The sequence below is a fragment of the Fusarium phalaenopsidis genome (genome assembly GCF_050370095.1).
Source record: "Fusarium phalaenopsidis strain FUZ10S chromosome Unknown contig_32290, whole genome shotgun sequence".
Classification (NCBI taxonomy): Eukaryota; Fungi; Ascomycota; class Sordariomycetes; order Hypocreales; family Nectriaceae; genus Fusarium; species Fusarium phalaenopsidis.
In genome coordinates this window covers 153,599-180,551 of record NW_028145411.1, presented here as the reverse complement: position 1 = coordinate 180,551, position 26,953 = coordinate 153,599, and the positions used below count along the sequence as shown (strand labels likewise).

General features: G+C 50.5%; 7 protein-coding genes across 7 annotated transcripts; 1 reads left to right on the top strand and 6 right to left on the bottom strand.

Annotated features, from left to right (window-relative positions):
- Nucleotides 1-1,108: 1,108 nt before the first annotated feature.
- Nucleotides 1,109-2,505, top strand: LRP88_04243 (uncharacterized protein; the record flags this gene model as incomplete). Its single annotated transcript, XM_083240818.1, has 6 exons — nt 1,109-1,138; nt 1,197-1,442; nt 1,495-1,697; nt 1,745-1,842; nt 1,893-2,060; nt 2,114-2,505. 6 exons carry the CDS (start codon nt 1,109-1,111, stop codon nt 2,503-2,505), a joined length of 1,137 nt encoding a protein of 378 aa, XP_083103348.1.
- Nucleotides 2,506-3,032: 527 nt separating this feature from the next.
- On the bottom strand, nt 3,033-4,991 carry LRP88_04242 (HET domain-containing protein; the record flags this gene model as incomplete). The annotated part of the gene is made up of 1 exon (XM_083240817.1): nt 3,033-4,991. The coding sequence occupies one exon, from the start codon at nt 4,989-4,991 to the stop codon at nt 3,033-3,035; it is 1,959 nt and encodes a 652-aa protein (XP_083103347.1).
- Nucleotides 4,992-8,863: 3,872 nt separating this feature from the next.
- Nucleotides 8,864-9,813, bottom strand: LRP88_04241 (zinc metalloprotease; the record flags this gene model as incomplete). Its single annotated transcript, XM_083240816.1, has 2 exons — nt 8,864-8,936; nt 8,996-9,813. The coding sequence occupies 2 exons, from the start codon at nt 9,811-9,813 to the stop codon at nt 8,864-8,866; spliced, it is 891 nt and encodes a 296-aa protein (XP_083103346.1).
- A 573-nt stretch (nt 9,814-10,386) lies between these two features.
- On the bottom strand, nt 10,387-10,893 carry LRP88_04240 (uncharacterized protein; the record flags this gene model as incomplete). Its single annotated transcript, XM_083240815.1, has 1 exon — nt 10,387-10,893. The coding sequence occupies one exon, from the start codon at nt 10,891-10,893 to the stop codon at nt 10,387-10,389; it is 507 nt and encodes a 168-aa protein (XP_083103345.1).
- Nucleotides 10,894-11,149: 256 nt separating this feature from the next.
- Nucleotides 11,150-11,533, bottom strand: LRP88_04239 (uncharacterized protein; the record flags this gene model as incomplete). The annotated part of the gene is made up of 1 exon (XM_083240814.1): nt 11,150-11,533. One exon carries the CDS (start codon nt 11,531-11,533, stop codon nt 11,150-11,152), a length of 384 nt encoding a protein of 127 aa, XP_083103344.1.
- A 4,671-nt stretch (nt 11,534-16,204) lies between these two features.
- On the bottom strand, nt 16,205-17,523 carry LRP88_04238 (class I SAM-dependent methyltransferase; the record flags this gene model as incomplete). Its single annotated transcript, XM_083240813.1, has 5 exons — nt 16,205-16,829; nt 16,897-17,164; nt 17,213-17,292; nt 17,345-17,370; nt 17,431-17,523. The coding sequence occupies 5 exons, from the start codon at nt 17,521-17,523 to the stop codon at nt 16,205-16,207; spliced, it is 1,092 nt and encodes a 363-aa protein (XP_083103343.1).
- Nucleotides 17,524-18,430: 907 nt separating this feature from the next.
- On the bottom strand, nt 18,431-26,404 carry LRP88_04237 (uncharacterized protein; the record flags this gene model as incomplete). The annotated part of the gene is made up of 9 exons (XM_083240812.1): nt 18,431-19,348; nt 19,400-19,868; nt 19,924-23,770; nt 23,822-24,271; nt 24,327-24,816; nt 24,870-24,982; nt 25,041-25,229; nt 25,295-25,719; nt 25,779-26,404. The coding sequence occupies 9 exons, from the start codon at nt 26,402-26,404 to the stop codon at nt 18,431-18,433; spliced, it is 7,527 nt and encodes a 2,508-aa protein (XP_083103342.1).
- Between the last annotated feature and the right edge of the window lie 549 nt (nt 26,405-26,953).

The window sequence follows — 26,953 nt, the reverse complement described above, 5'->3', positions numbered from 1 at the left end:
TGGAGCCGAGATGCAGGAGTATCTTGGCACCGAGGATTTAATAGCCTAAATAGAGTAGACAGAACCAACAGCTTTACCAGGCCACAGCATGTACCGGGTTCTCGGGATGTCGTCTAGAGCCCAATCCTTGCCCCCCAAGGCCCAACCCCCGCATCATCCGCATGGACGCCTAATCAGAACTGTTTTTTACATTCATTATGGAAATTTTGTGCGTTTTTATAACTTGCCCTACTCTGTACGACGCCATTAACCTAGACCTCGCGTTTTGTTGCTGATTATCATGACATTTTTCGGCAAAAACACTGCCTCGTAACTGGTACAGCTTCCCCCTCCATGCCCGGCTTTGGTTCCTGTTCAGCTTATCCAACATCCTGGTATAAAATAAAGTTTATAGGAATTAATGATGTGTGATCAGTCACATCAAGTCAGCAAGCTTAACAATGGAAGAACTTTATTGACAGTCTCTCGTCCTCGTCCTTCAAGTCTCGGTTAGCAGATCCCTCGCCGTATTCCCCTCCGGCACAGATTGCTCTCCAGCTTCACCGTCGAGATGATGCAGTTGCCCTGAAGCTATTCCATTAAAGGCCGCAAGCCGCCATGGATCTAAATCCTCGTTACATCGTATCTTCCCCAGTCTCCGGATGCACAAGGACCAACGGTTTGTCGCTAAGATCATCTCCTGCCACCATCTGCATAGCCCCAGACGGATCCAAGACCCCGAAGAATCCATCGTTTAAGCGAAGGTACCATTACGGTCAAGATCGACAGTCTGGTATGGGATACCCTTGGCCGGATGAGATTCAGGATTCCCGGACCTGATCCCTACATTAGTTCCCTGCCAGGGCCAACAACGAATCTTGGTTCGAGTAATTGATGGGCGAGAAATTTTCAGAGGTCGTCCCGAAGGATCTTTCAGGAGGCCAGCGAGGCCGGTCTCGCGTGCATTACTATGTGGATAACAGTACAGCTTGGTTCGTAGAATTTCTCTGCCTGAGAGTAAACAAAATTCTGTTCATCTGCGTTCCGTTCTTGTCTTGTTCAGTAACTTGGTGATCAGCGCTGTCACTGATACGCGAGATCGTCAAAGTCCACTGATCATCCGGAAACCATGGCAGCTCCATCAACAGCTGGAGTCCTCGTGCGCTGATCAATCTTCCCTCCGTTGACGATCACTGACTGACATTGACCAACTTCAGGCCTGCTTCTGGATCCTTCTCTGCGTCTCCGCCATCCTCATCGCCGCCCGCCTCTGGCTCCGCCTCAAGATCCAGCACCAAGCCCTCCTCCTCAGCGATGCCCTGCTACTCATTGCGTGGTGTAGTTCCTTTACTCATGCCGTTTTCGTCATTATCTTCGCCGTCAAAGGCGCGCTGCACCCCGATATCGATTACACCTTGATCAATTGGAAGGTCGACGTCACCAAGGTGGAATTCATAACCAGGGTAACATCCAGAGCGTCTCTTGGAGTGCCTTCGCTGACACTTGTCAACGTAGATGATCTGGTCGAGCGTGTTCCCGTTCTTCACGTCGCTGCACTTTTGCAAGTTCGCGCTCCTAGCAACATATCTACAGCTGTTCCCGAGATTCATGAAGAAGTTGCGCGTGGCTCTCTATGTTGCCATCGCCTACTGTGTCTCTGGTTATCTTGTTTCCATGTCTGTGCAGCTATTCCTCTGCTGGCCGATCGAGGGTAATTGGTATGGGACATGCCTGATTCCATTCCGGGCTTCAACTGACTTGCCAGGTCTTTCGCATCGAATCCAGCCGTCGTCTGCGAACCCAAGATCATCGGAACTATTTTTTACATTGCATGGTCACTTCACTTTACAGCAAATCTTTCCAGTACGATGCACAGATACCTCCTAAAGCCCACCTACTTACCCCTTGAACAGTAATCATTCTGCCCTTTTTCATCCTCAAGAATCTGCAGGTGAAGAGAAAGACAATGGTGGGAATATACGCAATCTTTAGTCTCGGGATCATCGATATAGCATTCAGCCTGACGAGGTTTCTTACCATTCATCTTGGATCCGGCGGGTTCAAGCCTCTGACCCTGATCCGTGAGTTTCGGCCTCCTTAATAACCCGCATTGTTACTAACAGAGCTGGGACAGAAATCTGGTCCATCCTCGACGAGAACATGGCATTGATCATCGCCTGCCTTCCTTCATTACGCCCGTACCTCCAACATGGTTTCAAAAGCTCCTCGGCCGAAGCATCCTACGGTTACGGCAACCGTTCTACAGGGCACATCACCAGCACTCGCAAAACACAAGCCACGTCGGGATTCGAGGTTATCGACGACCCAGTCCCAGTGTTTGATGGCGGTCTACATAGAAATACGCGACGGGGAAATGACTCGGAGGACGACGCATGGTCAGATGGAAAAAAGAGCAATAGGAGTGATATTGAGCTAGTGACGATACAGGCGCAACGAGGAGACAGAACATCGACGGTCCACCAAGGGCAGATTCGGGTGGAGCAGGAGTTTATCGTCACGAGATAGTGTAGTATTGGTAGCTGCTTTCTGCCTCTTGTGACTACTTATTGATAGATCTGGTTGTCAGTTGACACAGCTACCTACAGGGCACGAATCCCTAGCTAGTTACGGACAGAACCTTCTCCGTATACCCTGGAGGGAGCTCTGAAAGGAAGCTCCAGCGTCCATCAACCCCTAGAGTTTGGCATCTTGGATATAACAAAAGATGAAAAGTCCAGTAAAACTCCTCATCCAGATGGCCTTTAATGCTGTTTCAATGGGTTAGGGTCAGAGACTGGCAGGGTAGATGGAGACCTCTGTGAGTCTTAGTCTGAAAAAAGTGATGTTCCTCAGCCCCTGAAAAAGCTCATTGTCTACCAGCCCATTGCTGCGGGGAAGGAATTTCGTGCGCTAAGTGATGTGCGTTTGCACTGAATTCCCAGCTGCCATTTCTAATTCCTTAATTTCCATTTTCCTCCACACTCCTTTCCCCTCCAGAAACCGCTCACTCCTGGCTTAATCTCCAGAATTACAAGACAGCCTAAAACACCATGCTATCGCAGTTCAAACCTTTGGGGTGAATACCTACCAAGGCTGGCAAGGCTAGCCGACTCTCCAATCATGAGGCCCAATACTTGTGCCGTGCCCACGACGATGAAGTGTGCATCTTTTGCTTTGCGCAATACCACAGGGAAATTCGAACCCTGAAGAGCACAGAGGCGGTCTCCCGGCATCGATCCCGAGGGCGCTATGCCAAGATATCCTCCTGTCGTCTCTATGAACCCCCAAGTATCCCACTGCCAAACAATGTCCGCTGCTATTAAGCGCGCTATCTTGCTACCCTGTCTCGAAAAAGTCGAAAGTAGGTTGCCTTCAAAACCCAGTTTAGGCAAATCAGTATTCGGGAACAGAAGCTCGGCAAATCGACTCTCAAAGTCGGCATGTCGAAGGAAATCATACCGCTTCTCTATATCCAGCTCGTCAAGGATTGCAAGCAAGCCAAAACCGCTTAGAATCATGGACTTGGTTACAGGTCCATCGAAATCCCTGGTTAATAGTCGAAGTATTGCCTGCAGCGGCGGGATTCCTTCCGTGTACTGCCGGTGTCGGGACATGAAGTTAGTGGCGAAGGCGAAAAACCTCTGATCGAACTCCTTAAGGACTGGAGAAACAGAAAATAGAGAGTCGATTTCAAGTCCCCAAGCCCACAGACTCTTGGTCTTCCTGGCCAGGACAGGGATCTTGCTTGAATCGTTGGGGAAAATGTCTTGTTGAGGACCACCGATAGAAATCCGAGCGATTGGAGCCTGGTATTGATTGTTTTGGGGATAGTTAGGGGCCCAGGTGGGGAAATCAGAGGAATATCCGAAGTGACCGACGCCAGCAACGACCAAGAAGCCGAGTGAGCTCAAGTCAAGGCCAGCAAACTCGGCGCGAGAAGCTTCCATCCAGTGATAAGCATAATCAGTGTAGAGGTCTGACAGAGTTCTCCTATAGTCGGGGACTATCGGGATACCTGAGACGCTCAGCAGACCATAGATGTAGTCTCTATGGTCTGTAGCCTTGAGATCGGCTGCAATAGTTGAAAGGTCCCAGCGAGCGGTCCGGTGTCCAACCGGCGAGACTCTCGTCTTGGCCACTTCGATACGTGCCAGGGTTAAGTTTTGAATTCTCTCCCATCTAATCTTTCGCTTAGTCAAAGCAGACCAGATTCCATCGTGCAAGAAGTCAGGCTTTACGGTGTTGGCTTCGGCGATTTCCTGTTTCCATCTTGTAAGGGTCACCCATACAAACTCGAGATCGTTCCAATCCAAGATGCTGTCTCCCATGCTCAACAGTCTCAGTCTGCAAGCCAGAGCAACTTCCTGGAATATCCACACACGATCCCAGTACTGATCGCTTAGGAGATCAGAAATGGCCTCCCAAGCAGCGTTATGGAAAGGAGTTCGGGTTTTATCAAGATCCTGTCGACAAAGTCTCGGAATGTGTCGCAGCCACTCAGGACGGAATGTAGTCTGGGTGGGAGGGGCCTGTTTAGGGTTGTTGCGCTTCATCGTATAAGCAAGAGCATGGATAGCCTGGAAGGCAAGCGAGTGATCCTTGGGGCCGAGCCACGACACAACATGGTCCGCAGATGTGTAAATGCGTGCCATGAGCTGGACCTGATGGCCGCGCTCGACTTCATCTTGTTGGTTAATACAAATGGCATCCGCCCATACGTAGAAATTTTGGTGAGGTCGATCCGGAGCCAGTCTTGCAAGTTGATCGCGAAGCCGAGTGAGGGCCAGTTTGAGGTTCTTGGTGACAGAAACAGCTCGACCATGGACTGTGATGCGTATCCTGTCGTTCATGTCCCCCCAGACGTACGACAGAGCAACAAAAGGCAGTCCCTCATCAAGAGATACTTTGATCAGCTCAAAGTTCTCGCCATTCTCGGGTGGAACCTTGAGCACGCGAATCTCAGATCTGGACGAGTCCAGTGGTTCATAGAGGGATGAAAGCGTTGAATCCATCTCTATGAACAGGGAATCATGAAATGACTTTTCTTTTACTTGTGCCAAAGAACTGTCGCGAAGGAATGAAGAGCAGAAACTGTCTTCTGCCGATGTCGAAGGGAGATGCGGGGTACAGCTTCAGCGCCAAGACGATGGAAAGCAGAGTGAGGCGAAAGTGCAAGAATCGAGGCAGTGTTTTCAACTGTGAAGCACCGAAGCTCACGAATCATATCAATGGGCTTCGGCGCCACATGGGAATCAACTCTACATATGGGGCTATGCCCAGGGTGTCAAGTACATCCGATCAGACGACCCGGTCATGGCTGACCTAAAGCGAGATATCGTCGCCTTGGATGACCACCTGGGTCTTAATTTTAATGCAGATATGAGGACTGGCTTCATGGATTCCATGGCTCCTGGCCATGAGGACGATGAAGAGCAGGCAGATAAAGACGCGTCAGACCAGAGCTTGTGGAGGACGAGAAGGAGGATGACGGGGAGGACGAAGACAAGCGAGGGACGATGACGTTTTCTCCTTAGTATCTGGTCTTATTTCGTCCTTTTTCCGAACAATAACCATAGGATTAATACTCCTTTCAGGCAACGGCGTCTTAAGAGAGATAAAGTTAAGGTGAGAAGACGATTTGCATGGTTATTTTGGATAGTTAGCTAGTTTCGGTGATCCAGATCGCTGGATCCTCATAACATTATTCTGCCCTGTTGACGCATTGCCTGTTCTGCATTGCCCTTCCTTTGGTTTCGAGACAAGGCCCTCTCTGAATAGTGGCATTCCTTGACTCTTGAAGCACTGACCCCAGCACGGTATTGGCACGTGACCTCATCTAGCGGTTAGTAATCTCACGACATTGCTGCGCCACGCGCGTCCCAGTCAAGCCTCAGCAGCCTCATCTCAGCCCCTAGCCGCCCCTACCCTTGAGTTGGCTAGGTCAGTTTTGAACAAACAAATGATGCCAATCTCTAGACGCAGATAAGAGAATATCGTGGCTAGATGACCAAGACATGAAGACTTAGGATAGTGGCTGTTCGTTGAGATAGAACATGATGACAAGTGAGTGCTTAAGAACATGGGATTGCTCTTTGTGGGAGTTTCCCCACCAAACCAGAACAGGCCTAATATGAACCGACTGGCACGGGCTCGGTCACCTACGGATACCTAACTGCCAGCTTCATATAACTAAACCTAATTCACAATCACCTATTTATATGTTCTACCTGCCTGTTTTAAACTTTCTAGCCCGAGTGGCGATATATGGAACCGTGTATGGACCGAGTGTGTACGAACTTGTGATAAAAAGAGAGCGGCTGGCACCATGGTAACGAGGGTTGTAAACGAAGGAATAAATGATTCGTGACGGTATTTCTCAAAAAAGGAGATGGTGATGGCATCGGGTTGATAGAACAAAAGCTATCTCACGGAGTGTAATTATGGGTGGAATGAAGCGAGTCGCGAATAGCTTCATCCTAGCTCAAGGTGGCCCTTGAGTCTGTGCTGTTAGTGGCTCTCACCCCAACAGCCAGAACCCCGCCAGGTGAGGGAGGCTCTACAGTGTGAAATTAGAGGATGGAACAGAACCACACTCTGCCGTCACGTGGAGAAAATGGAGCAGCCATAACAAACCAACTGTACCGTGACACCCTGGTTCGACACGCGACGCGGCACGACACAACACAACGCGACATGACGCGACGCGACACAAGTCAAATAACACGCACGCACAGTACGAAGGGCACAGGCCAGTTCACTCTCACATTCCTGGGGTACTTCCTCCGCCTCTTCATTTGTTACCCCATCTCTCACCCTGCTCCCAGTTCCGTCCTCTTGAAACCATCCCTGCTGACCAGGCTACATATGATTCGCTTCCGGACCACTCCGGCACCTCCGTTTCCTTACGTTGCCGCCGAGCCTGACCTGATGGCCTGTTGGAACAAAGAAGCACTGCCTGATTCCCTTGGAGAGCCTCCTTGACTAACCCAACGAGAAGAGGATGAAAACAACTCGCTTCGTTCATGACTTTTCCTCGACCGCTGCAATGCACAAGAAGAACACTCTTCGTCCTGTTCTCAAACTCGACAACAGCTGATTAGGCTGCCCATCACTGCTTCAGGCGCCCCAGTAGTGAGCTCAAGCACCACGGTGATCTCTCCTTGCCTGCTCAACGCAAGTGGTAATGCTGCCTAGGAGTGTGTTGCGATTTCTTGTACTAGCTGAACAAGCGTTGGCTTTTTCTTGTTGGTGTTTCATACTTCAGCTGAACACACATGTCGACGTCTTCATATGGGATGAACAAGTGTCGGTTCAGTCAAGACACGATATCGACACTAAGTGATATGGGTGGTTGGCATCGCATACAGTATTGTGATGGTGGTGATGGAAACTAGTGGCATGCGTCGACTTCTGAGACGGCCAGGTGAAGCCATCCCCAACCCTTGGATTGAGGTCAAGGGATAATGTTATGGCAGGCTCTTGATACATGCCTCCGACTGTCTTCCTCAACACCCCAGGAGATATCTTCCCACCACTTCGTCCGATTCTCGCACAATCTCCTGTCCGACCTGTTCCGTCCGTAAATCTACCTCGCTCTGACATACGTACGCCCTGACTATGAGCACCCCATACGATTCACCTCCGGCTTGCATAGTCACAAACGAGGTCTCCGCTTACTCGCGTGTCAAAGTCGCTGGCCATGAGGACCATATGGGAGTAAGAAACCAGCGCATGGATCTAGGTTGTGAATGAAGCTCGATGAAATATACCCATTGTTGGCCTTGGTGACGCGTCTAAAGAAGCCATCAGCTATCGTGACAAATAACAGCCATTGACATATGCTCCATAATCCGGACCATACTTGTATGGTTTCACCCACGCCGACACTTTCCCTCACATCAAACACAACAATACACAATATTGGTGACCCTCTCGTAGATCCTGCACGTCAGCGACACCCCCTTGTTCATGCGCCACCATCAGTTTGTTCGTCCAGTAACATAACGCCGGTTCATTTGCTCACACTCCTAGCCTTGCCCCTAGAAAAGCCAAGGCAACCAGTATGTGCCAGTCCTCCACTGCCCTACACGAACTGCTTTCCAGCCCAGCTTGGGCCCCCAGCTTCACTGTTGGGGAGGACCTGCCTCCAACACTCCCGCACTTGGGCGGAACCCAGCCCCAGTTCATGCAGATTTGAAGAGTTCTTAAGTTCACCAAGCATGCCTGGAGCTTATGTTTGGTGGTACTACATTGGGGCCTATGTAGCCCAGTTATAGGTTTCTGTCGCACTCCTTGTTTCCACGTCGCTCACCATTTGTGTACGGTTTACCTGGTAGCATGCCTTGGTGCAAATCCAGATACCCATACCCTTTAGATAATGTTAACATATCCGTTTGGATGACCAGGATGGATGTTAAGGGTTCAGCAGCCAATAAGCAGTGAACTGATGCAAGTAAGAGGATTATATGGAAGTAAGAACTGATGCACTTGGCCGGCCGTATCATGATACGAGGCGTGCCGTTAGAGAATACCTGCTCATCACTCGCGGTTGCATGCCTGGAGCTGTCTTTGGAGAGTCTCGAGCTTAGTCTGCTGCAGCAAGGCCACTTGGGGGAGGAATGCCGAATGTTGATCTGGGCGGGAGTATTCTATAAGAGAATATCATCTGCGATATTACCAAGAGTTATTAACCAGAGCCAAGTTTAGTAGATGCAGGGTTTGTCAAGGAAGGTGCGACCGTAATCGTGAAATTTGACTATCAACGATATGCAGTAAAACATTCATGGAGGCGCATCCCCTTAGCCCGGATATCTCGATGTTCATGAGATGACACGTGTATTCTTTCTCCTGTCGCTCGAGTGGTAATGTTCGGAGGATTTACAAGTTACAACTTCCGTCTATAGTTGAAGAAGACCTCAAACATGCGATCCTTTTGCCCGGCCGTAAACTCATTTGTGCTAGAGATGTAAGACTCGATGTTTTTGACACCACGCACGGTTTGGATAGGAGAACGCACCAGTTATCATTCGTGTATCCCATGAAGTTGTGGATAGGATCCAAACCCGGCTGGTCCGGACAACTATCCGACCCAGCAGGACATCCATATATCTGTGTCCTTTGTGCAGGCGTGTCACCTACAAAGTCACCCGGCTCCAAGCAACCACCGGTAAACGTGTGGTTCAGTCCAAACCAGTGTCCAGCCTCATGAACCGTAAGATGTCCCAGGTTCCAGTCCTCGAATGCACCTTGTTCGACAGTGAATCCCGGCATCGTCATGGCACTGAGTTGGCACAAGTCTAACCCCAGGGTCAAGTCGTCGCCCTCGGTCAGGACTGTAGGCCAAGTACAGTATCCTGTGGCCCCAGGCGAATATTTGCTGAAGAAGTAAATGTTCAGAGCGTCATAGCCGCCCTTTCGAGTGCTCTTGAAGTATTCCCGTTCCTCTTTCTCATAATTGACCCAGCCTTTGTCTGGCCCCTCATAGACGAGGAACGAGTGGCCTGCAAGATCGTCGACAACCCGCTCTGTCGACTTCAGCACCAGGTTGATGCCGTACTTGGAGAAGGATTCGCTCAGGATCTTCCATTGGGCGTCGACTATTTCTTCGGTAATGAGATCCTCGTCTTCCTCGGTGCTGGCGATATGAAAGTGAACATCTACGATGAAGCTGCTTGGGATGGAATCCCGGCGGCTGGGATCAAGCAACTTGGAATGAGTACCGATATGCCTGTCTAGGCCGTTGTCGGAAACCAGGCATCCATAACCACGAGGGGCTGTTTGCTCAGCAGTGGTGACAGCACCAAGGAGGAGGCCAAACAATGCCACACCAAGCATCGTGGAGTCAGCCCGTTGTGAAATAAAATAATAATGACAACGATGGGAATGAATGAAATAGCAAAGGCACGGGTCTTCAGCTTATAAAACCCGATTGACAAGGTCAAGCCCCGCTTCCTTATCGATGACCTCGTATTGCGGGCGAATCTGCTCCATTGGACACTGAATACGACCTTGTCACGAACTTGCCCTCTTGGCGAGTGGGGTCTGTCAACTAATAGCTTCCATTCTTGGAGCATTGCCGATGCTTAGGTCGCTCTATAGGCACATTGCATAGACAGGGACGATTCCTCGATCCCCATGTGAGGTAGCATTACCGCGACGATCTACACCTCTTGTGGAAGCTGGGGGATCAAGGAATATCTAAATTTGGTGGGGTTGGACAAGTACTGATATGGAGGTAAACACACCGTCCAGCATGCTGATACAAATCATCAGAAGCCAACTAAGATGGCCTGGAAAATAGAGAGGTGAGTCCAGTTGAAAACTACGGACTATCCTGTAGTCTCAGTCGTGGAATCCCGACCTCACGTTAAGACCTGGGAACTTTTAAGTGGCTAGTAGTGAGATATGCTAAACAAAGTTGATTCGTCGTTTCCCAAACGTATCCAGAATGCGCGTGTAGTCTCCAATCCCCAACGTCCTCCACGCTTCGCCGTTATTCCGCTTCGAATCCCGCAATATCCTCTCCTGTTGCTCATCCGTCGGATCAGCCTTGCAGTCAAGCTCTAACACGATGCACGGAGCCTCATTGGCCATCATTCCGTGGACGTACGCGTCTCCAAGGAGCTCGAAGTACTCGTTAGCCTGCCAAGGGCGGAGCGCGATGGTGGTCATGTACCCCGTCAGAACGGCGACTCGGCCTTTGGCCTGTGTAATGCTGGGGACGAGGCAGAAGTACCCATGTTTTGTAACGGCAAAGCGAAAGTCCCGGAAGATACCAGAGTTTTGGATTGCTCTGTTCAGTACGGGCGTGCCTTGGCTGAGACCTCGCGAGGTCGCTGTCGTCTTAGTCAAGCCAGCTGAGCCAAGAGTCCCAGTTGTCAAGGGTATACGTGGTGCCGGCCAGTCCTTGGTCATGGTCGGTGGCGGAGATGATGGTGACCTTGTAAGACTCTGTAGCTGGATCACCATTCACGTATGTGTGTGAACGGTTGGCACAGATATAGTTCAGGTCTTCCTGAACAAATTGTCCATACATTTCTTCTGTCCACCGTCTCCCCTCTCACATGAAGATATGGTGCTTCCCACGTAAGAAATCTCGTCCATCATTAAGCCAGCGAGACTTATGGATGTTTGGAGGATATTCCTGACTCCACGTTTTGACCGGCGCAGCTCAAGGGGCACGCGAATAGCTCATGTGCATCATCTGCACTTGTTCCGACCGTTCGGAGAGGTCGCCTTGGTTGATGCAGATGGCGTCAATCCAGATGGTCCGCGACAGGCCTGGGAGGCGAAGGTCTGTCAAGACGTCGAAGGCGTTTCTTTGGACCGTCATGGTGCAGCCGTTGCATTGGATCTGTTGTGGGTCTTCAAGAGAACCCCATGTGTAGGACGTCGCAATGAAGACATTGTCGGTGGCGTCGAGATGCGTCGAGATGAGCTGACAGTTGATGGGCGAAGAGCGTGCACCTGGTTCGAGGCGGAGAACTCTGAGGGGATTATTGCCAAGGAGAGGGGTGTAAAGTGAGGATAGGATATCACTGTTCCAAGTGTCCATGATGTTGTCTAGGTAGTAGATCTCGATGTGTCTAAGATGAGAGTGAGATTAAGTTCTGCCTTGGCTATTGTATCTACGCAAATAACAGAATTACTATTTTCGGCAGAATTGTCAGCTCAAGAATTGCCGCCGACGCTCGTCTTACAGTCCTTTCCCGGGGTTGGTAACCAATCAGCTCAGGTTGTTGAGCCAATCGGAACTCCAGACAGTAGCTGCTGAAGTTGTTGGTTCAGCAGCTGAGGGACCAAACATGCACTGTCATTAGAAAACGTCTGCCATCTTCCACTTCACTTCAAGGTATCTTTGGTTTGTTAGGTTGTCTTGGGGTAATTCCCGGACATAACCCTCAACACAATAGCGGTATCTCACGACTTGAATATTGCTCGTTTCTGTGCTCTTGTAAACAATAATCATGATAGCCTTTCGAGCCCCTACTAGGATCTTGATGGAGCATCAAAGAAGGAGCGATCCTGTCTTTGATCCGACCAAAGTCACTGAGAACAAAACATGGCGATAGTGTGAGTTACAGCAATATGTATCACAAGCTGAAAAAATGCACTCTTTTTTTTTTTTTTTTTTTTCTTTAAAAAAAAAAAAAAAGCTCTCCGGGCCTACGGCCTCCAGCTTACCTTATTGCTGTATATACCTCGGCATCTGTGACGGCGTGCCTTCAGGGCCGTGCATGTGTCACAGGCTTCGTAAGCTGGGAGTTCCGAAAGGCCGGGACACAGATCTTGCTGGAGTCCATCTCACCGGAACAGGGGCATTTCCGCTAAAATAAACTCCGCGTCAGGTAGGTTTCAGCTTCACAAAGGCTATCAAGCTTTCTTCCAACTCTCTGATGGAAAACATGGGAGGAGCCTCAATGCTGATTGGTCATGGTGCATTTCTTTGGGAATAGGCAACTAATTAGGTTTCGGTGTCTACTCTCTCCAAAGGGTAGGTGGTAAAGCAGCGTAGCAGGATCTACCGGGACAATAGTTATACCGTCTGTGTTATAGTAGGCATGAAACTTTACACGTTTAAGCAACAGGTGAAGACAAACCTTATATTGTGGTTTAGACCCGCTCAAAGTGACGTGTAATCCTGGACCCCTTGGCCCCCACGCCTTCATTCAAGCACTTGGCCTTCCCACCTCTGATAGTATTATATGGAATATTCCCTGTTTTGGCATCGCCTTCGGGGGTGTTCAGCGTACCGCGCGGCTTAATAATCATTTTTAATGCCCTCTAATTTCTCAAATAGCACATAGCCTACGTACCGCCCTGTAGCCGGGCGTCTCGCTCTTCACCTTCCATCACAATGGCCAACCTCCCAGTAAATCTATCCATCTCGGTGCCTACTTTGGTTGGGTCATTACTCTCTTGTACAACTAGCTTCCTCGCTCTTTGCCTCCACATAATTGTTCCCCCGCAACGGCGGCATTTCCGACATGCACTAATAGTAAATCTGCTTGTTGCAGGTAGGTCGCCCAACAATAGTTAAGCGAAGTGTTACTGATGTAAAGTCTTCAAGATTTTATAAACAGTTTAAATAATACTGTATCTGGCATCCTTGTACTCAAAAATGGCTATGCGGACCCAGGGGCGTCCCCCAGCACTGCATGCCTCGCCAATGCGTGGATCGGCCAGTTCTCTGTACAAGCCATCGACTTCAATATTCTCATCATCTCAATATCGGTGTTTCTGGTGGTTCAAAGGCAACAGTTTCTTAGCGATTCATCAAGAGCCATGACCGCAATTGTGTGTATCTTGCCATGGATTCCCGGTACAATCACCAGTAAGCGTTACTGAGGCCTTGATCACTGAACTCTTACTGAACAAGCAGGTTTTGTTGGCCTTGGTCTCGGTACATATGGGCCTGTAAGCGGCAACTGGTGTTGGATCCAATCGCAGCATCTTGGCCTTCGCTACGGCCTCACGCACGCTTGGCGCATCGCTATTTTCCTGGCCACGATATCAATCTACACTTTTATCTACATCAAGCTCCGACGACTGTTCAGCAGACTCAAGGTTGACCTTAGTTCGTCTGCAGCTGGCCAAGACATAGCTGGTAGCCGGTCTCGGAATGAACCGGATACCACAGAGCCGTCCGATAGCCGTCGGATCTGGATCACTACAACAGTTGAAGCCTCGTATGAGTTGCAATCTCAGCCAATATCCAAAGGAGACCAGCGCAACGAAGGTTCAGACATTGGGAAATCCCAGTGGTCCGCTTCTCCAAGAGACCAGCCTCCTCCAACAGAGATCCCCTACACAGATACAACCCAGCAATCTTCGAACAACGTGGAGCCATCTAGGAATGCGCCGGCATCACCTAACCTAAAGAGAATGCTTCTGTTGAATGGATATCCGATTGCGTACATTATCCTCTGGATTCCTGGCATGGCGAACCGCTTGGCTGAGTCGGTGGGCACCTCGCCACAATGGCTCACATCGTTGCAGGCCTGTACTCAGTTCATTGGGATGGTTAACGCCCTGACATATGGCTTCACCGAGCAGATGCAGCGCGCGGTGCAGATGTGGATGAAGAGGCGCAGTTTCCGAACATTAGATATTGAATAAATGGCTGTTTTGCTGTTGAATGAGATTAGTGGTCCATCCTGTCTTGCTGTACTGTCAGTGTTAGGAGTCGTGTTTCGATTCTTATGACTAGCAGTCTCAGCAATGCTAAATACATAGGATGAGCACTGGCGGGAGAACTCCCATCTCAGGTTACCGAGGTCCCTATGCGAGTGTAAACCGGAGTTCCGAGCATCATGGCTCTTTAGGCAATGGCGATCCCTATAGAACGCAGTGTTCTCGATGAATTAAGGTTCGCTGAGGCAGAGTGTTGAGCACGGAAGCATTTGCAGAGCTTATTTGATGTTGAATCTTGCGTTGAAAGGCGTTGGGCATGATGACCTGATTGTGTTAGTAACTATATTTCTCTTGCTGGATTGCCTGGATCCGCCCGCTGGGTTTGCAATGAGGCTGAATAACTTAGATGACTCGTTGGTCCTCTCCCAGCAAAACAAAGCCGGTTGCAAGGGTTCACTTCTTGCAGGCTGTCCATATAAAATACGTATGAAAGCAGTCATACCACGTTTCCATCATGAAGCGAGATGGGAAGGCAAACAAATTATGGCACTGACACAAGAGTGTACTCGCTCGGGGTACGTGACCATCGGCGATGCTTTGGATGATGCCGTACCATTCTACCTTGGCCGCTGCTCTAGTAAATGATGTCAAAGAGGAAGAATATCGAGTTAAATTAATAGGGATCTCCAGCTCACGCTGCGAAGCCCGTTAGTGTCATCTTTGCCGTGTCACTGTACGCTGTTTTACGGTATTGGGTTTTAATACCGTCATGTATTAATGGCTATATTTTTTGCTGTTGTGGCTGACGGTCTCGTATGGGCTCGTCATTGCGCATAATATTAAAACACCTTACATGCAAAGAGGTCTGGGAACTTGGCCCATAGTTATACAAACCAGAGTATTTCAGGATTATATGAATTGACTATAGTTTGATGCTGATTCAAAGGACTTGTGTTGTAAGGCCGACTTGGGTGGGAATATAGGGCTTGCGCCCAAGGGTCAAGGTTATTCTTTTTCCACGTCTATCTGTTCTGGCTCCCGCTACTTCAGGCAGAATTACTGGCACAATTAGAGAGGACTCGCATTCTTGCACGATCTCTAGCGGGTTAGCTATCTGTTGTGCAAATGACACGACCGGGTGTTTTCGGTATATTTGGCCGGTTGAGTTCAGTGTCTCGGCTTGATCTCACGATTTACGGCATTCTTACCGACTGACCTGTGCCCCAGTGGGGACGATACAATGGCATCATCACGGCATCTTTGTAACTTGTTTTCTCGCACGAGTTGTCGTCCTTGTTGTGGATCTCTGCCTTGTCGTCCTCATTATTCTCCATCTCCTCCCTCGCCTCGGGTATGGGTGTGCTCGTCGCCTCCAGATCCCAGCTTGTGCAGTCAACCGGTTTCAGCAAGCAGATGAGACTATGATTTCCATCCTGGCAATCTCGCATGTGGTACTCTCTGGGAAAACATGTCGTGAACAATCACCCTCGCGATCCGATGGCGTCCTCTCCGCGACAATCCCACTTATGCCAATTCCGCTACTGCGTTGGAGTTTGAAATCAAATTTCCACTTTACCTGTGTTACAGGCACGGGAGACAGCGCCCAACGGGGTATACGTGATGGGGGCGTATGTTCTCGACGACATCAGGAGTGCTCAGCTCCACGAAACAGTCCTTTTTAAAGGGCCAAGACAGCTGTTGGCGCGGCTAGTTACTAGGAATTTAAGGTTAAACCATTCTCTACTGATACACCTAGCATTATCATAGGCGGCTGGTACGCGATCATACCTCTAAGAAACTCTGGCTCTGGAAATTGCAACCGTACCAACGCTACTCTACCTACTCCAGGCCGTTGGTGGCCGGGGCATCGAGGGTTACGGCAGCATCAGCACAAGCAGCAAACTAGCTCGACATGTTTTGGAAACATATTCTCGATCCAAGGAACATGAGAGGGACCACGTTATGGTGAAGCGTGCAGCCAATTGCCACCACGGAACGTTGTAACAATCGCAGCAATTATCTAAGACCTGAATACCAACAAACATACTCCAGTGCGCAGACGTTAATAGGGATTAATTGAGGCAAAATGCATCTAGCGCATGTCAACATCCTCTGGCTTGCGGCCCCATACGACATAGAACTTCTGATAACCATGCATCCTGTGATCTGCTAAAGCTCTCCTCACGTCGATGAGGTTGACCTGGCACCTGTTAGTTGAGCGCAGGATGAATTGGTCGAAACTCACCTCGATCTCCTCCTTGGTCATGCCCTTGACGCGATGCAACAAGCCATAGCTGAGCGCCTGTAATCCTTCCGCGACATTCGCATGCCATAACTCCCCAAACCTCTTAAGCCTGCGGTTTTTGGGCCAGCCGTTGATAGGAATCTTGTAGATCTTTTCATGGATGTCGACAAATCCAGTCTCCTTGAGGGCTTGCTTTATGCTCGCGGCACCTGGCAAGGGTCGATCGGCGGCTATGCTGGCGTCGACAATGTCATCACACCACTTTTTGAAGGGGTTGTTTTCCGTAACTGAGTCGTCGTCGCACTCCAAAAGACCCTCCAGTTCTTGACATTCTATCCATCCACCAGGCCTTAGTCGCTCAAAGGCCGGCTGAATGATTTGTGTAGTCATGTCAGACCAGCAGCCAAGAGTTACCCTGGTGTGTATCAGGTCAAAGTTGCACCAGTCCCTGCCCTGGGGCCACTCGTCGGTTCTAGGGCGGTCAGTTCATGTGTCCAAGGTGAGCGCGCAATGGCTGGGGGCAGTGGGAAGTTACGCACGCATCGTCAATTATGAATTCAACATTAGGAGGAACCAGCTCGCTCTGGATAGGAGACAAGTCCGTACCAATGATTCGAGCCTCTGGGAACTCATCCCCAAGATCGATAGCCCAGTGGCCAGAGCCTGTGGCTATATCAAGGACCTTGCGCGGAGGGTTTTCGTCATCAAAGGGTGCAAGGCAACTTCTGCCGTCCAAGAGGATTTTGAGAGTCTCATGTTGAGTATTCAACCGTTCGATCTCGATCAAGTCATTGGGATAGTAGTAGGCTGCAAGGTTAGCTTCTATTGGGCTTGAGATCTCAGGGTAGAACGTACAGCCGGCGCGATAAGCGTGGTATGTCCTCCCGTTCTCCTTGTGGAACTCGTAGATACTCTCCGCCACGGATGCGGTATCTCTGTGATGGATTAGCGCTGAAATATGGCGGCGATCAAGGGCTGTAGGCTGACAGTGTGGGACGACTCCAAGGATTTGACTATTGAATGTGAGCATCGGTGGAATGAAGGCCCATGCTAGGCAGCCCGATGAGACTCACGTCGACTTCAATTCCAGTCGTATAGTCGAGGTACGCCTCAAAACTGAATTCATAGTCGGAAAGACTGTCTCTCGGCGCAATTGTGCTCGACATTGGGAGGCTCCGAGTTAGCCGAGTTGTGGATCGCTGGTGTGAAAACCTGAGGAGTCGGGCGGACGTGGAGGCCCAACCAGGATTTCAAGAGTGGAGAGCGGGGGCCATAGGCAGGCGATGATCTGTGCTGGGGAGAGGAGAGAGAACTGTAGCGTCAAGTAGTGGTGCTGTGGTGGGTGGGCGTTTGTTTCTGTCTGTGAAGAGGGGAGGGGAAGAGGGGTTTCAGCGAGACAGACACCGACAGACTGGGTCCTCCTGGCTGAATAAGACTCAGAGTCGACCCGAGGGGCTGGTAGTCGGGAAAATGGTGACCCGGAGGATCGGGACGGGGATGGAGATGTGTGCGTGATCCAAGACAGGGGAGCCAGTTTTTATTGGGCAATTTCTTGTGATGTTTTAGGGCAAGGCGTCCGTGCCAGATCCGGCGGTTGGGCGGGGAGCACAGTGTGGCCTGAGGCAGCGCAGGCACTATCTTGGTTATCAGCAGTGACTTTGTGGTGGGTGTTTTGCTCTTTGTGAGCCGAGCCATAGTCCGCCGCTCACTTTGTCTATCTGAGATAACACGGGCACAAAAGTAACCTTGCTGTACCAAAGACCATGCTCCTCACATCACCCCTTGCGTCGGAGCTGTTGCTCCTCCTCATACTCACATCCCTGTCATTCACGATCAGAAACACAGTGGCGAGTCCGGGTATGGCGTGTTCTAGGCCCAGGATCTACAATTGGTTTAGGTCTAGACTCATTTCACGTCGTCAGACTCCACACACTATGCCAGAACCTTGACCGACAATCACAAATTGTATGTAGCCAACTACCCTATTCTCGAAACATTCCAGAAACAAACAAGGAAATATACTTTCGAAATCGGCATATTCCATCCTAGATAATGACATTCTGGATCCATCTATCACGCCAAGCCTGCTGCCACCTTCTCTCCAAGCCTCGCCGCCACCGTTTCTCCAAGCTGCCTCAATGATGCGGCACCCATCATTTCCAATACGCTAACCTGAAGCCCTGATGCCTGGCGGAACCATCTTCGCAATTCGATCGCCGTCAGAGAATCCAGACCCATTTCGGAAAGTCGAAGGCTTGTGTCGATGGTAGTGTCTGGCTTGAGCAAGAAATCGTTGATCTTTCTTCCAATCTCCACAGCCAAGAAATCGACTGTTGACTCCTTGGCAAGGATACCCGCGCCGTCGCTATCCGTTAAGCTCTGCAGAAATTCCTTGAGGCTGTGGCTTTCGCCTCGTGCATCAGATGCTTCTCCAATAGCTAGGTTGTGGTAGATTCCCATTCGTCGATCTCGACGCCAGTTGGTTGGATTTTTGGGATTATCAAGGTGAAGCTCTGATCTCAGACCCATGATGATGTGCCCCTTACTCTCCCATGCAGAGAGGGAGTCTGATGAGACATCCGTAAAGTTGCTCGTGTCCTGACTTGTCTGTGCCATAGAATTGACAAGTGAAGCTTCCACGCTGTCCAGGAACTCTTTCTCCCCCAGCGTGTAGAGGCCCTGCAGCTTGATGCTTCGAAGTGCCGCCGGGTTCTCGGCCACAAAGCCGACATCTTCAATGGGGCAAATGGAGAGGACGGAAGCTGGGAGGCCAAGGGAATGCCGGTACTGACAGAATGACTCGATAAAAGTACATCCCGCTTTGTAGTTCCCCTGCCCAGGCTGATCAACGACCGTGACGGTAGAGCTGGCTAGCCAGAAGTAGTCTAAAGGTTGCCCAAGGAACGCTTCATGAAGATTCCATGTACCGTGGACTTTTGGTTCATTAGCATCTCTCCAATCCGTCCACTCCATGTCAAGGAATGGAGAATCCTATCATACATTAGTCGAATGTTATTTGATGCTTGCATGGGGGTAGCCTACTCTTTGCACCATTGCAAGATGGAAAACGCCCTTGATCTGAGCTGGTGACTTTTCAATCACTTCCTTGACATCTTCAAGGTTGTTGACACTCCCCCTGATCATGGTAACGGTGCATCCCATGGATTCAAGTTCGGCTGAAACTGGGTTGTTTGTTGTGACACTTCTTGACAAGAAGACGAGGTGTCTGGCACCGTGTTCAGCCATCCAGATAGCCAGGGATCGTCCAAGACCCCCCGAGCCACCGACGAGTAAGTAGGCCGCAGCAGGATTGAACTTGATGCTTTCGGCAGTGGCTCTTGCTTCAAGAGTCGACGAGTCCTCAGGTAGTTTCAGAATCACTTTGCCAATATGATTGCCACTCTGAAGATAGCGGAAGGCTTGCTTGATGTCAGATGCGTCGAACGACGTGATGGGTTCCAGTGGATGGAGCTTTCCCTGCTCAAAGAAAGCTAGAGTTCTTTGCAAGACGCTAGAAAGGATATCAGTAACCACGAAAACAAGGTAAAGAAGAATAGGTGGCTTACTCGCGGAGAACAATGCCTTGCTCCTTCATCATGTACATGACATCGATGCCACAGTACGATCGGTTGTCCAGGAAACGACTCATATCGAGCTGACCAAATCCAGCAAGGTCACGCTTCCCGAGCTCAAGCAATGATCCGTTCTTTGCAACACACTTCCATGAAGCGTGTAAGAGCTCGCCGGGGAGCGAATTCAGAACAAGGTCCACTCCTTTTCCTGCTGTTTGCTGCATCACCCCATCGAGGAATGAGGCATCTCGCGAGTTGAAGATTCGTTCTCGTGGGATGTTGTAGGTCTCAACCAGATAGTCCTTCTTTTTCTCACTGCCGACGGTAGCATATATCTCTGCACCCATCATTTGACTGACTTGGATAGCAGATAATCCAACACCACCACAAGCCGAGTGTATCAGTACGCTCATTCCCTTGCGCAGCCTTCCAACATCAAGAAGTGCGTAGACCACAGTTGCAAAGCAGCCCTGGATCGTCGCTGCCTCCTCAAAGCTGATGGAATCTGGAAGTTTATGCACGAAGTGGTCCGCGACAATCACGTGCGTGGAGAAGCCACCCATGTAGGTGAAGGACATGACCCGATCGCCGATGTTGAGGCCCGTCACGGCACTTCCAAGTCTCCTGACTGTGCCGGATACTTCCATCCCCAGGGAAAGATTTGAGGATTGGGATGAGATGAGACCCATAGCGTAAACAACGTCTCGAAAGTTGAGGCCAGCAGCACGAACATCGATCTCAACGTGATCCTCCGGAATCATGTCTGGGATCGGGAGAATTCTCCAGTCCATCGTCTCCAACATACCCGGTTTGTCGATATCCACCTTTTTCATCACCTCCCCTTGAACTTGGTCAGATCTGGGGGAAGCTTCCTCCAACAATGGGAAGGGTTGATAACGCCCAACACAGATGACCCCGTGATTGATGACGAATTCCCTATCCGGCTCAAGGTTCTCGTTGTCTTCATCCTGGACGATCTTTTCGAACAGCTGAGAGACCAGAGTAGAGAATTGGTTCTCCATGCTGTCAACCTCGAGCGTGTAGAAGTTGAGCCCAAGTTCTGAGCGCAGAGTACGAGCTACACCCAGCGTCTGTGCAGACCGTGGATTTGAACACTCGACCTGGATTGGGCCTGTCAACCAAAGAATCCTGCTTGAGCCGACAGTCCTAGCGAACTGCTGAAAGGTGGCAAACGCTTCCTCTGGGATATCTTGGAAGAAGTTGGCCTCAAGATCAAGACAGGAAATGATGTCCTGGCCCTGGGGAATATCTTCTCCGATACGACGCTTTGCAATGGCCCAACCTCTTTCTTCTAATGTAGTAGCCAATTTGCCAGCAACCTCTCCCTCGGGGTTCCCGCATAGCAGAGTGATGCCAGATGGGTTGGAGACCCGAGCAGGCTGTTTCTTGGCCACTATGACGGCGGAACGCCGATGTGGTTCTTCGGCATCGAATGTAACAGCGTCAGCTCCGCTGAACCCGGCGGCTCTTAGCTCCTGATCCCATCGTGATACTGGGACATAGGGTTGGTCGAAACGATTGTCCTTTTCTCCCAGCCACCACCCTGAAAAGTTGCCGAAGATGTAATTGAGTGACCGAGTTACGCTGCACAACTCTGTCATCACGAGCATTCCATCCGACTTGAGCAAAGGGTGTATATTGCTCAACGTCTCTTGCAAACGAGGTGTTGCATGCAGAACATTTGCTGCGATGACGAGATCATAACTCGCCTCTTGGAAGCCTTGCTGAAGCGGGTCATGAGACACATCCAGTACTTTGAACTCGAGGTTAGAAGCATATGCAAAACGCTCTTTGGCAGCCGGGAAGAACCCTGCAGATATATCGGTAAAGGTATAGGTAGAATACGCCGGTACTCCATGGACATCGACAATGTTCCGCAGGATGGTCTCTGTAGTACCACCAGTCCCTGCTCCGAGCTCAAGGACTCGCAGATTCGGCCTGGTATGAACCAAAAGGCGCAGGAACTTGGAGTAGTCGAATGTCATGACATCGTAAATCTCGGCAAGGATATTGTCTTGGAGAAGGATATCGAGTGTGTCGGCTTCACTCGTAAAGATCTTGTCAATGTTATCGAAGAGACGCCTCATGCCGATGATAATGGCTCTTTGTGGTAGTTCCAGTAGAAGGGTGGTAAGTTCCTCAATCTTGGCTAGTCTCTCGGCTCTTGAGAGTGAAACATGCTTCTCAGGATTCTCGACCAGCTTGTAGCTTCCAGCTGCCGCAAATCCAATCTGTTGATTGACCCAGTCTCGAAACCTCGCGAAGTGAGGCTGGCAGGGCTTAAGGTACCTGACCCTCTCTGCCGTTTCGAGAATGAGGAGCAACCCTAGCTCTTCATACAGTCGAGCGTCAGGCTCGGAAGATGTTGGTGGTGTGAAAAGAGTTGATACATCGACAAAGTCAAAGTGTGGGAGCCACTTCAACCTTGCTGCAGCGTGAACGTCGAGTGTCTCAGGGGTCTCGTCGTCTGCTAGGGCATGGAATTGAATTCCGGAAGCCCGAAATGTCAAATCCTCACCCGATGTGAACTCGACGCATGGCTCGACTCCATACATGTTCCATGCTTTGGCTTCCATGACATCTGCACCTGGGCCAATCTCGAGCTCCTCAATGGCAGTCGGTACGCAAAGTTGGGCCAGGTTTCGCCCTAGACCTTTCGCCTGTGCGACCAAGAGTAACTGAAGGCCGGCATCAATCGTTGCTGGGTGAAGCGTAAAGGGGGAATGGCTCTGTTGGTCTCGGTTGATGATCTGGGCGAAGGCAAGCTCTTCGGAGACTGCTGATGTAACATTTGACAGTCCTCGGAATGAGGGCCCATAAATGAAACCAACGCTGGCCAACCGACTGTAGATGCGGGAGACATCAACCTTGCGAGGAAGGACTTCTGGCACCCAGTCGCGGGTCCTGGCGTTGTCGAGGAGGCTCACTTGGCCAGTGCAATGCCTCACCCAGGTTGACCCGCTGTACGATGAGACAGAAAACTCAAACCATTCTGAGAATTCGGTGTCGTTAAGCTTGCGTCTTTGTAGACTTGTCATCAGCTCTGTTGGAGCCGACTCGGACAATAAAAGGGCTGTCTGTGCCACGACATGTCGAAGACGGTATGCAGCACCACGAGGCGAGTGAGTAAGCTGCCTGACAGCTTCGCCAGCGATAGCGACGTATCCGGCGAATGGGAACACGATATCATCGTGAAGCTTGTGATCAACCAACCAGGGCTCATCTTCAACATGGAGAATGTTCCGCCATTGCGGTTCAGCGTCAGTGCATTCAAGGATACGAGATCCCAGGAGACAATGGTCAGGATACTGCCGACTCCTCCATGCCTTGGATATGCGACTCTCGAACCAGTATGATTCTTTGTGATCCCATGGGTACGTAGGCAACCCCGAAATTGCTTTCCCAATGGAGAACATGGGCGCCAGGTCCATTTCGAGTCCTCCTTGGTACAGCTTCCCTATTGCGGAAAGAAATGCAGCAACAGAGTCCTTGCCGCGAGATTGGGTTGTCACATAGTGACACGGCTGAGACACCTGAGAACAGGCCTGGCGTAAGGGGCCAGCGAGTGTAGAATGAGGACCGATCTCAATGAAGATGGATTCACCTTTGACTGCCAGCAAGTTCAAGACCGCTGGGGAGAACCTAACTGGAGACGTGAGGTTCTTCACCCAGTACGAGGGGTCGCGAATGGAATCATCCATCAGCTTAGTTGTCACCGAAGAGAACATCTCGGCTTTCGCTGGTGGTAAATCTTGCAACAGCCCCGGCAAGTCAGACTTGAGGAGATCGTGATATTCGGTGCTGAGGGGAACCATATGGTCTGATTAATTAGTTTAGGACATGAAAAGCGACTGAAGGGGGAGATACGCACGGGAGTGATACGCCATATTAACCTTGAGCTTGCGGGCAAACATGTCAGGCATCTTCTGTTTGATGGCCTCAACAACTTGGTCGACCTTGTCCGCATCACCCGAGATGGTAGAGCTGTTGGGGCTGTTCTCGCAAGCCAAGACGACTCCATCACACAAGTGTTCGGACACTTCAACGGCGCCCATTCCAATGGCTGCCATGCCTCCGATCAGGCTCTGCTTGGTTGTGACATAGCCGCGGTAATAGGCAATGGTTGTTGCTTCCTCCATTGAAATGAAACCAGCGGCGTACGCAGCAGCGATTTCGCCGCTTGAATGGCCAACAACAACAGTAGGTGTGAGTCCTAGGGCGGCAAATTTGTTGAACAAGGCCACCTGCACTGCTGTGCACAGAGGCTGAGAGAGTTCTGCCTTGTGGACTTGGCTAGTCTCGGGCGACTTAAGAAGCTCATCTTGACTAGAGTTAACAAAACGCACACTCAATGCTGAAAGATTCACTCTTCTCACCTATAAGGTTCCACGTTGGTGGAAAACTTAGCCGTTTCAATACTGCATTCATATTGAGCAGGTCTGCGCGAAATGCACCATCGCTCTCGATCAACTCCTTGGCCATTTCAGGCCATTGTGCACCTTGACCACTGAAAACCATTACCAATGGTAGCGGGTCTGACAGTGCTTTCATGGGCCCGGAAGTTTCAGTGACGGTAGCACCGTCTAAAATGGCATATGCTCTGTGAGGTAAGTGTTCTCTGTGCATGGCGCGAGTGTACGCGAGGTCCGATATCGACTCTGGGTGCTGCAAGAACCACTCTTGATGATTCTTGATCTGCTGCTGGAGGGAGACCTCTGTGTTGGCTGACAAGAGAAGCAGTTCTTGCTTTGGCGGTTGGCCCATGGATAGACCAGGATCTTGGAGCACTTCATGCCCATTCTCACGAGCAGTGCCGTTGGGCTGAACTGTGCCGTTTGAATAAGGGGCGTAGCCCTCGAGGATGACCTGAAGATAATGTAAGCACTCGAGGCTAGTAAAGGTAGAAACAGAGCTCGTACATGTGCGTTGCTCCCGCCAATGCCAAATGAATCGATGCTGACCCTCTGTTTACGGTCTGATGGAAATGGAGTTGGCTTGACAGGAACAGTCAAGTTGTACTCTGCAAAGGGAACTTGACGATGAGTTAGCTTAGTCAATCTCTCTCGAGCTTCGAAGAGTTGGATGCCTACTCTTTGGGTTGGGGTTGATGAACTTGATGTTAGGTGGAATGATCTTGTGCTCGAGGGCGAGAACACATTTGATCACAGAAGACAGGCCGGCGGAGCCTTCAGAATGTCCCAGGTTGGGTTTGACCGAAGTAATGTAGATTCCATTTTCGCCGAAAACCTTACCCACAGCCGTGGTTTCAATGGGATCGCCTGTGGGTGTACCAGTACCGTGACACTGCGTTTGTTAGCATCATATGTGTTGATTGGTGGCTTACTGACCTCGACGAATGCTGTCTCTCGAGGATCCAAGCCAGCATCGCGGTAAGCCTTCCTCATGAGAGCCTCTTGTGCAACTCCATTGGGAGTGACAAGGCTAACACTCTTCCCGTCGCAATTTGTGGAAGTACCCTTGATGATAGCCCTCACCGGGTTACCATCGCGAAGGGCATCGGCGAGAGGCTTGATATAAATGGCTGTGATGGCTTCAGCTCTGGCATATCCGTCTGCTGAAGCATCGAATGTCTTGCAGGAGCCATCTGGAGCAAGCAGCTCGCCTGCAGACATGGTAGCCGTGAGAGCGGGAGTAGTGATCATGCTGGCACCCCCAACAACCGCACCCGATGCATCGCCCCTCTGGATGGCCCGACATGCTTCATGAAGAGCGATTGTTGAGGCTGAGCATCCAGTTTTGATCACCATACTAGATGGTGATAGATCAGTATTGCGAGAGAATGGGGGTCAGGTATCGTGTCATCTCACCTGGGACCTCGAAAGTCATACTCGAACGAAATACGGTTGGCCATCATAAGGTCGCCATGTCCAGTAACAGCGTGTACACCGCCTTGCTGGGGCGCCTTGGTGCTCATCCACAACCAATCATCCCCAAATGTCCCTATGTAACAGCCCAGTTGCTGCCCACGATAGTTTACCTCTCCTGCATCTTCAAGACACTCTCGAGTGACTTCAAGGAGCAATCGTTGTTGTGGGTCAGCCTTTTCAAGCTCAGCTTTGGTGAATGTGAAAAACGATGTATCTAGACATGATAGATCTTCGTCGAGGAAATATCCGTGCTTAACCTTGACCGAGTCCTTGCCGCCGAGGCTGTCGTCAAAGCCCTCGAGGTTGTAACGGCTGGTAGGAACGGGGATACGAGCATCTACCCCATGGTAAAGGAGATCCCAGTAATCGTCACAATTGCGAATGCCTCCGGGAAGACGCAGTCCAATACCGCAAATTGCGATATCAGACGATACCGGTTGTTGGGTGTGTCCATTTTGCTGATGCTCATTGAGGAAGTGTCCATTGGACATGGACACACCAGAGTCAGCTGTGCCTGGCCTTTGGACTTTCCCCGATGCGGAGACATCAACGGAATCGTTACTCATGATGACGAGACGTGAGAAATGGAAGATAGTAGATGAAAGGTCCAAGTTTGAAAGAATGGGCCCGAAGGTCATCGAAGCCGAGCACTACCCCATTATCTAACAGTAAACTAGCTGCCCAATGTCCGGTATCAAGAGCGAACCTCACGCCATGTCAAAGAACATGTCATCCCGGACTCCGCCATAATGCCGCATTGGCCGCTTGAGCTAGCAAGCTGCAAGGAGCCTGTTGTCGGGCTGGTCATGGTCGGATGATGCAAGCTGGTGGCACCAAATTCCCTCAGTCTCGTAGATGCTGTTAGTGGAGACTAGGTAAGCAACCTCCTCTTTGACAACCCCGATTGAAAGATACGACCCGGTGCTCTGGGTTCGGCGGACGGTTGCAGATACTGTGGCGGGAGTCTGTGCGGTCAGTTCGAACCAAGACCAGAGATGATGGCACCAGAGCCAAGGCAACCCCCGGTCAACACCTGATATGGTGTCTATGTGTCCCGCACCACCTCCAAGGTTAAATCTTGCAGTGGTTCTGGGTGACATTGCAGGGGGGCTGAC